The 14,394-nt window shown below is 37.8% G+C and overlaps 1 protein-coding gene across 5 annotated transcripts in view; it reads right to left on the reverse strand.

The window, feature by feature from the left end:
- Positions 1 to 14,394, reverse strand: part of DDHD1 (DDHD domain containing 1) — a 128,855-nt gene that overhangs the window by 36,427 nt on the left and 78,034 nt on the right. For all 5 annotated transcript variants that reach the window (XM_010372061.2, XM_010372060.2, XM_010372058.2 and 2 more), the window contains one exon: positions 124 to 230. In XM_010372061.2, coding sequence (XP_010370363.2) covers positions 124 to 230 — 107 coding nt within the window. The remainder of the gene's footprint in view (positions 1 to 123; positions 231 to 14,394) is intronic.

A 14,394-nucleotide genomic window follows, 5' to 3' on the forward strand; every position in this document is an offset into this window, starting at 1 on the left:
AAGACAATTAAATTGAAGACACTATGTTCTCAATGAACAAGAAGTATTTTCTAAAACTTTCTGCATTTGTTTTGGTAAAAGTTTGCCGTTGGCTAAATCATTCAATTTTTAAACAAAATATACCTCCATCAAGAGTAAGTTTTGACCGCCACTCAACAGGCAGAAATTCAACATGTGTTGCATGGTTGGAAAAATGCCTTTCTTCTATTTTTCTTGCAGCCTCTCTCATCCTAAACAAACAAACAAAAATGCAAACAAAGCTTTATGAGAATAACTTCACATATAAATGTATATGAGATAGAATGTATTTAATCATAACACTTCCATTTGCTTATAGCTTTGTCCAATTACATTCCAATGACTACCACACTAAGCAAGTTTGCAATGCTAGGATACCTTCATTTTGCAGTTATTTTCCTAAATTTGCCATCTACGATTTCAAATATTCCAAGCTTTTACATTATATTCTAAATAATTATACCTAAGAATTTTCAGTAGATAGAATGGCATAATGAATACCTCAGTGCCATCACTGAGCTCCAAATATTAGCAAGTCATGACCTATCTTGTTTCATCTATTGCTCTCTTCATCCTTTCCATAATATAAATTTTAAAATTTTATTTTAAATATGAAGATACTATAAAATTGACTCTTTTCCCCCTTTTGGTGTCAGTTATATAAATTTTAGCACATGTGCAGATTTGTGATTAGTATTACACAATTCAGAACAGTTCATCCAGAAAAACTCCCTCATGCTATTCTTTTAGGAGTCACTCCCTTCTCCCATATTTAAAAACAAATCCTAGATATTGCATTATTTTGTCTGTAGTTTAGTATATATTTCTAAAACATAAGAAAAACATAACCTATTCAGTATTATCATACCAAAGAAATTAATCATTCTTTAATTTCAGCAAATATGTAGTTCAGTGGTCCTATTTTCCCAGTTGGACTATAAATATTATTTTATAATATTAAAATTTTTTTTTACACTTGTTTAAACTGAGCTCTAAATACAATCCATGCACTGCAGTTAGAAGACATGTCTCTACTACAGGCTCCTTTCTCTATTTTGCCTTGTAAAGGCATACCTTGTTTTACTGCATTTTTTTTTTTTTTGAGACGGAGTCTCACTCTGTCGCCTAGGCTGGGGTGCTGTGGCCAGATCTCAGCTCACTGCAAGCTCTGCCTCCTGGGTTTACGCCATTCTCTTGCCTCAGCCTCCCGAGTAGCTGGGACTACAGGCACCTGCCACCTCGCCCGGCTAGTTTTTTGTATTTTTTAGTAGAGATGGGGTTTCACCGTGTTAGCCAGGATGGTCTCGATCTCCTGACCTCGTGATCTGCCCGTCTCAGCCTCCCAAAGTGCTGGGATTACAGGCTTGAGCCACCGCGCCTGGCCCGCATTCATTTTTTTAAAAAATTGCACTCTGCAGATATTACCTTTTTCTCCACTTTTTAAAAAACTGAAGGTCTGTGGCAACCTTGCATGGAGCAAATCTATTAGTGCATTTTTCCAATAGCATGTGCTCACTCTGTGTCTGTGTCACATTTTGTAATCCTCACAATATTTCAAACTTTCTCATTATTATTACATCCACTATGGCAAACTACACCTGTATAAGATGAGCTTAACCGATAAATGTATGTGGTCTGACTGTTCCACTGACTGGCTATTCCTCAACCTTTCTCCTGCTCCGAGGGCTTCTGTATTATCCCTGAGAAACAATATTGAGATTAGGGCACTTAATAATTCCATACTGGCCTCCAGGTGATCAAGTGAAAGGAATAGTTGCATATCTCTCACTTCAAATAAAAAACCAGAAATGATTGAGCTTAGTGAGGGAGGCAGTCAAAAGCCAAGCATGCCAAAAGCTGAACCTCTTGCACCAGTTAGCCACTTTGTGAATGTAAAGGAAAAGTTCTTGAAGGACATTAAAAGTACTACTCCAGTGAACACACAAATAAGAAAATGAAAAAACCTTATTGTTGATAAGGAGAAAGTTTTACTGGTCTGGATAGAAGATCAAAACAGCTACAACTTTTCCTTCATTTAAGCCAAAGCCTAATCCAGAGCAAGCCTTAACTCTTTTCAATTCTAAAAGACTGAGAGAGGCAAAGAAGCTACAAAAGAAAAGTTGGAAGCTAGCAGGTTAGTGCATGAGGTATAAGGAAAGAAGTTGCCTCCATAACATAAAAGTGCGAGGTAAGTGCTAATGTAGAAGCTGCATCAAGTTAAGAAGATCTAGCCAAGATAATCAATGAAGGTTGCTACATTAAACATATTCTCAACGTAGACAAAAAAGCCTTCTAATGGAAAAAGATGCCTAGGACTTTCACAGTTAGAGAGAAGAAGTCAATGCCTGGCTTCAAAACTTCAAAGGACAGTCTGATTCTCTTGTGAAGAGCTAATACAGCTGGTAACTTAAAGTTGAAGCCAATGCTCACTGACCATCCCAAATATCCTAGGGCCCTTAAGAATTATACTAAATCTACTGTGCCTGTGCTCTAAAAATGGAACAACAAAGCCTGGATAGCAGCACATCTTTTTTTACAGCATGGCTTACTGAATATTTTAAGCCTATCGTTGACACCTACTGCTCAGAAAAAAAAAATGATTCCTTTCAAATGATTACTGCCTACTGACAATGTACCTGGTCACTCAAGAGCTCTGATGGAGATGTTCAAGGAGATGAATGTTGTTTTCATGCCTGCTAACACAATATCCACTCTGCAGCCCATGGATCAAGGAGTAATTTTAACTTTCGAGCCTTACATTTAGGAAACAAATTGTATAATGTTAGAGCTGCTATAGATAGTGGATGAATCTGGGCAAAGTAAACTGAAAATATTCTGGAAAGAACCCATCATTCTAGATGCCATTAAAAACATCTGTGATTCAGTCATTCATGGGGGGTGAAAATATCAACATTCCAGAAGTTTGGAAGAAATGGCTTCCAACCTCATAAATGACTTTGAGGGGCCCAAGACTTCAGTGAGGAAGTGACTGCAGATGTATTGGAAATAGCAAGAGAATTAAAATAAGAAGAGTGTGAAGATGTGACTGAATTGCTGCAATTTCATGAGAAAACTTCAGAGGATGAGTAGTTGCTTCTTATGGATGAACAAAGAAAGTGGTTTGAGATGGACTCTTGGTGGAGATGTGAATATTGCTGAAATGGCAACAAAGAATTCAGAATATGCCATAAACTTAGTTGATAAGGCAGTGGCAGGGTTTGAGAGGATTGATTCAAATTTTCAAGTAAGTTCTACAGTGGGTAAAATGCTCTCAAACTGCATTGCATGTTACAGGGAAATCTTTCTGAAAGGAAGAATCAATTGATGTGGCTAACTTCATTGTTGTCTTATTTTAAGAAATTGCCACAACCACCCCAAACTTCGACAACCACCATCCTGATCAGTCAGCAGCCATCAACACAGAGGCAAGACCCTTCAACAGCAAAAAGATGCTGTGAACTCACTGTAGCCTCAAGATAACTGGTTAGCAACGTTTAACAGCACAGCATTTTAAAATTAAGATATGTACATTGATTTTTAAAGACATTATGCTATCACATACTTAATAGTTTACAGTGTAGTGTAAACATAACTTTTATATGCACTGAGAAGCCAATTTGTGCAACTTGTTAATTATAGTATTTGCTTTATTGCAGTGGTATGGAACCAAACCCACAATATCTTTGAGGTATACCTGTAATTTTGTGTTTATGTTTCCTATAAAGTTACTCAGAGTCCGATTTTCATTCACTGCATCCCTATGGTGTTAACATGTTCTTGTCCCGTTTCCTATAATTTGGTATTTAGTTATAAGGGCTTCATCAGATTCAAGCTCTGTTTTGGTGAGACTACTACTCCATATGTACATAGGTACATACAACTCTTCTCTTTTTGGTGATGATAGCAGTTACTGATGATCATTGTTTAAATCCATTAGTTTTCATGGTGGCAAAAGTGTCTTTTAAATTCCATCACTCTTCATTTGTTTATAGACTTATACTTCTATAAAGAGAAATTTCCTTACATTAAATATTTAGCTGCACTGGGGTATAACTGCATGAACTGAGTTTCTGCATGAACTGAGGCACAGTTAATCTAGAAAAGGCAGGATAAATGGTTAATTCTTCCCCTTTATTAACAGTTCTCAAAATAACAAGTTATTAGGTTTTAGATATGCTGATATCATTACTAATTCACAGATTTAAGCATATTTGATGCATATGAATCCACTGTAGTTATTATCCTTACCAAGGTTCAAATTGTCTCCTATTTTAGGTCTGTGAATCTCTTCAAGTTGCTTTTGATACAACTTCACTAATTTTTTTTTTAAACAATTGTGGCTTTTAATATATTCAAAGACTTATGCAACTATCACCATTATCTAATTTTGTTAACACTTTCATCACCCCAGAAAGAAACACCATACTCATTAGCAGTCTCTACCCCTCTTCCTCCCACCCACCGGCACCCACTAATCTACTTTCAGCAGATTTGTCTATTTGAGCATTTAATATAAATAGAATCATACAATATGCGGTCTTTTGTGTCTGGCTTTTCAGTTAGTGTAATGTTTTCAAGTCTCATCTATGTTGCATCATAAATCAGTACTTCATTGCTTTTCATTGTTGAATAGTATTTCATTATATGGATATGCCACTTTTGCTTACCACTCATCAGTTGATGGATGTTTGGGTTGCTTCCATCTTTTTGGCTATCATGAATAATGCTTCTATGAACATTCTTTAACAAGTTTCTGTGGACATACATTTTCAGATCTCTTGGGTATACACATAGCGATATTGCTGGCTCATACACCAACTTTAACTTTTGGAAGAACTGCCAAACTCTTTCCAAAGCAGCTGTACTATTTTCTAATCTCACGAAAACCATGTAAGGGTTGCGATTTTTCTTCATCCTAGCTAATACTTGTTAATTTCCATCCTTTTGATAAGAGTTATCCTAGGGGGTATAAAGTGGTACCTTTAAAGTGGTAGTGTTCAAGGTCACATCTCTCTAATAACTAAAGATGCTGAACATCTTTTCATGAGTTTATTGGCCATTTGTATATCCTATTTGGACAAATGCCTACTCAAATCCTTTACCCATTTAAAAAAACTGGGGTCTTCCTTTCTTAAAAACTGTTGAGTTGTAAGAGTACTTTATATATCCTGGATCCTAGACCTTTATCAACTATGTGGTTTGCTAATATTTTCTCCCATTCTGAGGGGTATCTTCATTTTCTTCAGTGTCCTTTGAAGAACAAAAGGACTTTCTAATTATAGCAGCATGCCATCTGCAAACAGAGAGTTTTATCTCTTCCATTCTAATCTAGATGTCTTTTATTTCTTTTGATTAATTGCTGTGGCTGAAATGCACAGTACAAATGCTGAACAGAAGTGGTGAGAGTGGATATCTTTGTCTTGTTTCTGATCTCAAGGAGCAGCTTTCAGTCTTTCACTATTAAAGAATAAGTTTAGCCACAGGCTTTTTGTAGATGCCCTTTACCAGATTGAGAAAGTTGCCTTCTGTTTCTAATTTCCTGAGAGCTTTTATTATGAAAGTATGTTGAGATTTTGTCAAATGTCTTTTCTGTATCTGAAAATCACATGATGTGGGTTTTTTTTTTTTTTTTTCTCCTTCATTCTACACATGGTGGAATACCTTGATTAAAAAAAAAAAAGGTTGACCCTATCTTGCATTCCTGGGATAAATGCCACTTAGTCATCGTATATAACCATTTATATATGTTGCTGGATTCAGTGTGTTGGCATTTCATTGAGATTTCTGTGGTCTGTATTCAGTAAGGGATATTGGTATAGTTTTCTTTTCCTCATGATGCTTTCATTGGTTTTTGGTATCAGGGTAATACTGGCTTCATAGAATGAGCTGGGAAATCTTCCTTCCTTTTCTATTTTTTAGAGTTTGTAGAGAAGTGGTGCTAATTCTTTTTTTTTTTTTTTTTTTTTTTTTAAGAGACATGATCTTACTATGTGGCCCAGGCTGAAATGCAGTGGCTATTCACTGGAACAGTCCTGCACTATAGCCTGGAGCTCCTGTGCTCAAGCAATCCTCCTGCCTCAGCCTTCCATGAAGCTGAGACTGCAGACACATGCCAATGAACCCAGCTTAATTCTTCTTTTGATGTTTGGTAGAATTAACCAGTGCAATCTTCAGGTCCTGGGCTTTTGTTGTTTTGGTGGGAAGTTTTTTGATTATTAATCCAAATGCTGTACTTGTTACAGGTCTCCTCAGACTTCCTATTTCTTACTCATTACCAGATCAGTTCTCCTAGTTTGTGCCTGTCTTGGAAAGTGATTACTAAAACAGTTTTGGTAGTTTGTTTCTAGAAATTTGTCCATTTCATCTAGGTTATACACTCTGTAGCATAGAATTGTGCATAGTATTCCCTTATAATCCTTTTTCTTTCTCTAAGGTTGGTAGTAGTAATGTCTCCTCTTTTACTTTTGATTTTAGTAATTTGAATCTTCTTTTTCTCTTGTTTGGTCTAGTTAAAAGGTTCTCAACTTTGTGAATCTTTTCAAATAACCAGAGTAATACACAGAGATCTTCCCTATTTTACAACTGCATACTACTCCATTATACAGATAATAGCTGTAGTTTATCAACCTATCTCTTATTGATGAACATTTGACTAGCTTCCTACGTGATGCTGCAATCAAAAGCCTTGTGCATGTCCTTTAGTTTTGCTGATATTTTTTGGGATAGAGTCCTGGAACTAGGTTTTCCAGGTCAAAGGATAAATACATATGTAATTTTGATAGATACTGCCACATACTCATTTTCATTGCATTCTATCAGCTGTATAAGAACATCTATTACCTACAGCCTGGCCAAAAAAGCATGTCATCAAATTTTGAACTTGTGCTAATCTGATAGTTAAGAAATGACATCTGTTTGGGTGCGCTGCTCATGCCTGTAATTCCAGCATTTTGGGAGGCCAAGGCAGGCAGATCACTTGAGGTCAGGAGTCTGAGACCAGTTTGGCCAACATGGCAAAATCCAGACTCTACTAAAAAAAACACAAAAATTAGCTGGGTGTGGTGGTGCGCACCTGTAGTCCCAGCTATTTGGGAGGCTGAGGCAGAAGAATCGCTTGAACCCGGGAGGTGGAGGCTGCAGTGAACCAAGACTGCGCCACTGCACTCCAGTCTGGGTGACAGAACAAAACTCTCTCCAAAAAAAAAAAAAAAAAAAAAAAAAAAAAAGACTTTTCATACAAAGCCATTTCCTTTTCTAGGAACTACTTGCTTATATCTTTAGCCCATTTTCCCATAAGGTGGTTGAACATATTTTTATTTTTAGCATGATTTCACATATTAAGAATCCTTCATCTATAAGTTGAAAATGTTTTCTTTCAGTTCAACTTAGTTTTTCTTTGGCATATATTTTTTTCTAGATGATATAATATTTATCAATATTTTTCCTTATTTTCTTGTGGATCAAGTCATAGAATGGTTTTCTCTATTCCTAAGTTCTAGAATAATTCAAGCTCTCCTTTAAAAAAAAATCCCTAATACTGTATAATTTCATTTCTTTTCCTTCCCCCCGGCCTTTTTTGTTTGTTTGTTTAGAAATGAGGTCTTGCTGTGTTGCCCCAGCTGAAGTGCAGTGGCTATTCGTAGGTGTGGTCATAGGGCACTACAGCCTCGAACTCCTGGGCTCAAGCGATTCTCCTGCTTCAGCCTCCCAAGTAGCTAGGAAAGTAGCTAGGACTATAGGCATGTGCTACCATGTCCTGGTTTCATTTCTTTCACTTAAATGTAATCCAATTGAAATTTATCCTTGTGTGAGCAATAGATCCAATTTATTTTTTTTCTATATGCAAATCTAGCTATCCCAATAGTACTTGTTGAAAAGTCTATCTTCATTTTCAGTATATTTTAAAAGGCATTACATTACAATTATGTTTATTGTTTGCATATCCCCAAAGTTGGCATTTTAAGAAGCCTAAATTCTACTTTGCCAAAATAAAGATGTGCTTCCCTTATCATCACTGAAAATAAAATGATAGCCAAAACTTTAGACTTGAAGGCAGGTTCTCTTTATTATCCACAGAGTCTAAAAGTTCCTTTTTTACATCAGATACTCAAGTAATGGTCGCAGAAACATTTTTAAAGTTTCTTTGTCATCTTTTCAAAGGTTTAGTTTTAAAATTTCTAATATTTTTCTACCCACTCATTCAATTTTGATGGCTGTGTAGTTTTTAGGTAAATAATTGTGATATAGTAATTAGGAAGTGGTACATGTGTTGCTGTTTGAATTTGCACACACAAGAGTTCATTTAGATTACTGGTTCTCAACCATGGACAATTTTGTACTTCGAGGGACACTTGGCAACGTTTGGAGATATTTTTGGTTCTAACAACCAAGGGTTTTATTTGCATCAGTGAGAAGAGGCTAGGGATACTGTTATACATCTTACAATGTATAGGCCAGCCCTCATAATAAAAAATTATCCAGTCAAAAATGTCAATAGTGATGTAGCTGGGAAACGCTAACTTTGAGTTCTCACTCGGAAACACTACATCTGCTTAAAATGTTGTTTTTTTCTAAAGCAAACTTATACAATCCTTCCCTCCACAAGATCGCTATCATAATTCTCAAATGATCAAAAACTGATCAAACAGGTATGTCTACTGAATCATTTGGAGTACTGGAGTGACTGTTAAGGAAAAAAAGAAAAGGATGGAAGAAAAATGAAAAAATAGTGAGGGAAGGAGAAGGGAGAGGAGGGGGATGCCAAAGAGAGGAAGGGGGAGACAGGGAGAGGGAAGAGAGAAGATGAATATGTTCTGGCTAGATGCCCAAATTTGCCTTACTAAAAGCAGTAAAATCTATTTCTTAAATATCTCATAAGAACTACTGAGACCAATGGGGGATAGAGAAAATGAGAAAAAGGAATGATTAAAAAATATACTATACTTCAGACAATGACCCATTACTGTGCTGCTATGCATGCACAAAAATCATGATTTCAGTCCTGTTATAAGCTTATTTCAACTTCCATGTTCTCTGAGCAATGAATGTTTACCTCATATTGTAAGAAGAGAAGATAGAGATTAAAAACATTTAAGAATTACTGTACAACTAGGGATCATTAAATAGCTGTAAAAAGTAAGTCTTCCTAATTCCTCTCAATTAGAAAAAAATTGGTAAACTAATTGGTTTTAAGAAAATATATGTGTGATATAAATATAGAAAAAAATAGAAAAAGATATAAATAGAAAATCATGAACAGTAATCTCCAAGATACTTTTTTTTTCAGAGTGAACAGGCAACCTACAGAATGGGAGAAAATTTTTGCAATCTACTCATCTGACAAAGGACTAATATCCAGAATCTACAAAGAACTCAAACAAATTTACAAGAAAAAAACAAATAACCCCATCAAAAAGTGGGCAAAGGATATGAACAGACATTTCTCAAAAGAAGACATTCATACAGCCAACAGACACATGAAAAAATGCTCATCATCACTGGCCATCAGAGAGATGCAAATCAAAACCACAATGAGATACCATCTCACACCAGTTAGAATGGCAATCATTCAAAAGTCAGGAAACAACAGGTGCTGGAGAGGATGTGGAGAAATAGGAACACTTTTACACTGTTGGTGGGATTGTAAACTAGTTCAACCATTATGGAAAACAGTATGGCGATTCCTCAAGGATCTAGAACTAGATGTACCTACCATATGACCCAGCCATCCCACTACTGGGTATATACCCAAAGGATTATAAATCATGCTGCTATAAAGACACATGCACACGCATGTTTATTGCGGCACTATTCACAATAGCAAAGACTTGGAATCAACCCAAATGTCCATCTGTGACAGAATGGATTAAGAAAATGTGGCACATATACACCATGGAATATTATGCAGCCATAAAAAAGGATGAGTTTGCGTCCTTTGTAGGGACATGGATGCAGCTGGAAACCATCATTCTTAGCAAACTATCACAAGAACAGAAAACCAAACACCGCATGTTCTCACTCATAGGTGGGAACTGAACAATGACATCACTTGGACTCGGGAAGGGGAACATCACACATCGGGGCCTATCATGGGGAGGGGGGAGGGGGGAGGGATTGCATTGGCAATTATACCTGATATAAATGACGAATTGATGGGTGCTGACGAGTTGATGGGTGCAGCACACCAACATGGCACAAGTATACATATGTAACAAACCTGCACGTTATGCACATGTACCCTAGAACTTAAAGTATTATAATTTAAAAAAAAAAAAAAAGATGAGGTTGACTGGGCATGGTGGCTCACGCCTGTAATCCCAGCACTTTGGGAAGCTGAGGCAGGTGGATTGCCTGAGGTCAGGAGTTTGAGACTAGCCTGACCAATATGATGAAGCCCTGTCTCTACTAAAAATACAAAAATTAGCTGGGTGTAGTGACGTGTGACTGTAGCTCCAGCTACTAGGAAGGCTGAGATAGGAGAATTTCTTCAACCCAGGAGGCGGAGGCTGCAGTGAGCCAAGAACATGCCACTGCACTCCAGCCTGGGGAACAGAGTAAGACTCTGTCTCAAAACAAACAAACAAACAAACAAACATGGGGTCTTGCTTCACTGTCCAATGCTGCAGTGCACTGGAAACTCACAGGCATGATCATCGCACACCACAGTCTTGAAATCCTGGGCTCAAGCAATCCAAAATACATTTTTAAAACAAACAAACAAACAAACAAACAAAGGTCCAGAAGTCTATAGCATGCATGTTTTGTGTGGAAAAAAATTTGCATGCGCCCAAAGAAAATCTAGAAGGCTATAAATGGGGATACAAGGACAACGGAAAATGAGGAAAGATGGAGACAGAAATGAGAATCAGCCTTTTTACTCCACATTTTAATATTTTGTTTTGTGAACTACATGTGTATATTTCCTGTTCAAAAAAATAAGTTTTGTTGATATTCTTGTCACTATTGTTTATTCTCCCATTTTTTTCTGTACTTATGGGTTTATGCCTTTCTGCTTTTTAAAATTCTTTTTTATATCATGTTCAAAGAGGTTTCAGGAGGGAATAAGATAAGCTCATGTGTTCAACCCACTGTGTTTAATTGAAAACCTCCTTATATTCTTCTAAGATTATAGCTTTAAAATGACTAATTTAGGACATTAGATATACAAGTTCTATGACTAGTTCCCTTATAAGGAAACTCCACAAAAAGTAAATCCAGTTGTATTTAAAATGCCTTCCATTTATTCCTTTTAGTAAACTATATCTGACATTCCCAGAAGTTGTCTAAAAATTTGCTTCTCAGTCTGTGTTAAGTAGTAAACATATTTTTCTGGAACAAAGGTGATTAAAGCTAGTTTGAACTAATCATTAGCAGGTTTGCTAAAATAATGTTAAGAGGGAAAACTCTCTATTACCAGGAATCTAAGACATGATTTAAAGAAATCCTGAGAGAACAAAAGGCTGTCAAATCAATCACAAGTACACACAAGCTTCAGGATGGCCCTGATAAGGATGAAGTTTTGTACAGGCCTGAATACTGAACTTAGGAATGACAGCAAGCAGGGAAATGGTAAGAAATCATATAGATTTTCCTATCTTTTAATCGTTTATTATGCAGAATTCCTTTTTATATGAATATTTTCCATTGATTACTAAGTTATATGTAGAATTTTCCATCAAATTAACCTGTCTATGAAGAAATGATGGCAATCTTCCCTGTAGTGGACACTTGGGTTTCTTTTTGAGCCACCTTGGATTCATTCATCATACTTCCAATAATAGCTCGTGATTTTTATCTGTAAATCTAGCTCTTCCTATAGTTAAGATGAAGTCAACTTCCATCTGATTCTAGGTTGGGAATATGACAAGTTTAGCCAATTATACCCTGCATTACATGCATAGATTCAGGAAGTTGGATGCAACATCATTAGTCACTGAAATGCATAGACTAGCTGGGACTTTTGGAAAAAAAGACTATTTCTTCTTGAATTTGAACACAAGATTATATAAATAATATTTGGAATCAAAGGAGATGTGTGATAATGGCTCCACAATGAAGGTGATAGAGCAGATAAAACTGGATTTTGATGACTTGTTTGGCAATTTAACTCCTAGACTCCTCAGTTTTATGAGTTACTAAATGCTGCTTTTGGCTTAAGCCTTTTTGGGTTAGGATTTCCCTCACTTGTACTCAAAGAAATCAAACTGATACCTTCTTATTTATGAATGGCTCCAGAGAGAATATGCAAGTAAACCTAGTTCTCAGGTTCCTAGATATCCAAGCAAAATATCTGCATACTAACATAAAAACATAAACATCATAGGAAGTAATATACAACTCATCAGAAAGTAAAATCAGGATCAGAGGGAAGAGATTCCTATAATATAAGCCATGGAGACTGAAAAGGATCAGAGTTGGCCTGGCACTATGTGACAAGGTTTTTTCTTTAAAAAGTTGAATTGTGAGGTCTGTTCCAAGATGGCTGAACAGGAACAGCTCCGGTCTGCAGCTCCCAGTGTGACTGATGCAGAAGACAGGTGATTTCTGCATTTCCAGCTGAGGTACCTGGTTCATCTCATTGGGACTGGCTGGACAGCGGGTGCAGCCCATGGAGGGCAAGCTAAAGCAGGGCGGGGCATCGCCTCACCTCGGAAGTGCAAGGGGTCTGGGATTTCCCTTTCCCAGCTGAGGGAAGCCGTGACAGATTGTACCGGGAAAATCAGGACACTGCCACCTAAATACTGTGCTTTTCCAACGGTCGTAGCAAATGGCACACTAGAAGATTACATCCCGCTCCTCGCTTAGTGGGTCCCACACCCACGGAGCCTTGCTCACTGCTAGCGCAGCAGTCTGAGATCGAACTGCTAGGTGGCAGCCTGGCTGGGGAAGGGGCGTCTGCCATTGCTGAGGCTTGAGTAGGTAAATAAAGTGGCCGGGAAGCTCGAACTGGGTGGAGCCCACCGCAGCTCAATGAGGCCCACCTGCCTCTGCAGATGCCACCTCTGGGGGCAGGGCACAGCTGAACAAAAGGCAGCAGAAACTTCTGCAGACTTAAACACCCCCCACCTGTCTGACAGCTTTGAAGAGAGTGGTGGTTTTCCCAGCATGGAGTTTGAGCTCTGAGAACAGACAGACAGCCTTCTCAAGTGGGTCCCTGACCCCCGTGCAGCCTAACTGGGAGATACCTCCCAGGCAAACGGGGTCTGGAGTCGACCTCCAGCAAACTCCAACAGACCTGCAGCTGAGGGACCTGACTGTTAGAAGGAAAACTAACAAACAGAAAGGAGTAGCATCAACATCAACAAAAAGGACATCCACACCAAAACCCCATCTGTAGGTCACCATCATCAAAGACCAAAGGTAGATAAAACCACAAAGATGGGGAGAAACCAGAGGAGAAAAGCTGAATATTCTAAAAACCAGAGCACCTCTTCTCCTTCAAAGGATCACAGCTCCTCACCAGCAACAGAACAAAGCTGGATGGAGAATGACTTTGTCGAGTTGGCAGAAGTAGGCTTCGGAAAGTTGGTAATAACGAACTTCTCTGAGCTAAAGGAGGATGTTCGAACCCATCGTGAGGAAGCTAAAAACCTTGAGAAAAGATCAGATGAATGGCTAACTAGAACAGTGTAGAGAAGACCTTGAATGACTTGATGGAGCTGAAAACCATGGCACGAGAACTACCTGATGCATGCACAAGCATCAGTAGCTGATTTGATCAAGTGGAAGAAAGGTTATCAGTGACTGAAGATCAAATTAATGAAATGAAGCGAAAAGAGAAGAGAAAAAAGAGTAAAAATAAATGAACAAAGCCTCCAAGAAATATGAGACTATGTGAAAAGACCAAATCTATGTTTGATTGGTGTACTTGAAAGTGATGAGGAAAATGGAACCAAGCTGGAAAACACTCTCCTGGATATTATCCAAGAGAACTTCCCCAGCCAAGCAAGGCAGGTCAACATTCAAATTTAGGAAATACAGAGAACACCACAAAGATACTCCTCGAGAAGAGCAACTCCAAGACACATAATTGTCAGATTCACCAAGGTTGAAATGAAGGAAAAAACGTTAGGGGCAGCCAGAGAGAAAGGTCAGGTTATCCACAAGGGGAAGCCCATCAGACTAAAAGCAGATCTCTCGGTAGAAACCCTACAAGCCAGAAGAGAGTGGGGGCCAATATTCAACATTCTTAAAGAAAAGATTTTCAACCCAGAATCTCATATCGAGCCAAACTAAGCTTCATAAGTAAAGGAGAAATAAAATCCTTTACAGACAAGCAAATGTTGAGAGATTTTGTCACCACCAGGCCTGCCTTACAAGAGCTCCTAAAGAAAGCACTAAACATGGAATGAAACAACTGGTACCAGCCACTGTAAA

The sequence above is a fragment of the Rhinopithecus roxellana genome, chromosome 5 (assembly GCF_007565055.1).
Source record: "Rhinopithecus roxellana isolate Shanxi Qingling chromosome 5, ASM756505v1, whole genome shotgun sequence".
NCBI lineage: Eukaryota > Metazoa > Chordata > Mammalia > Primates > Cercopithecidae > Rhinopithecus > Rhinopithecus roxellana.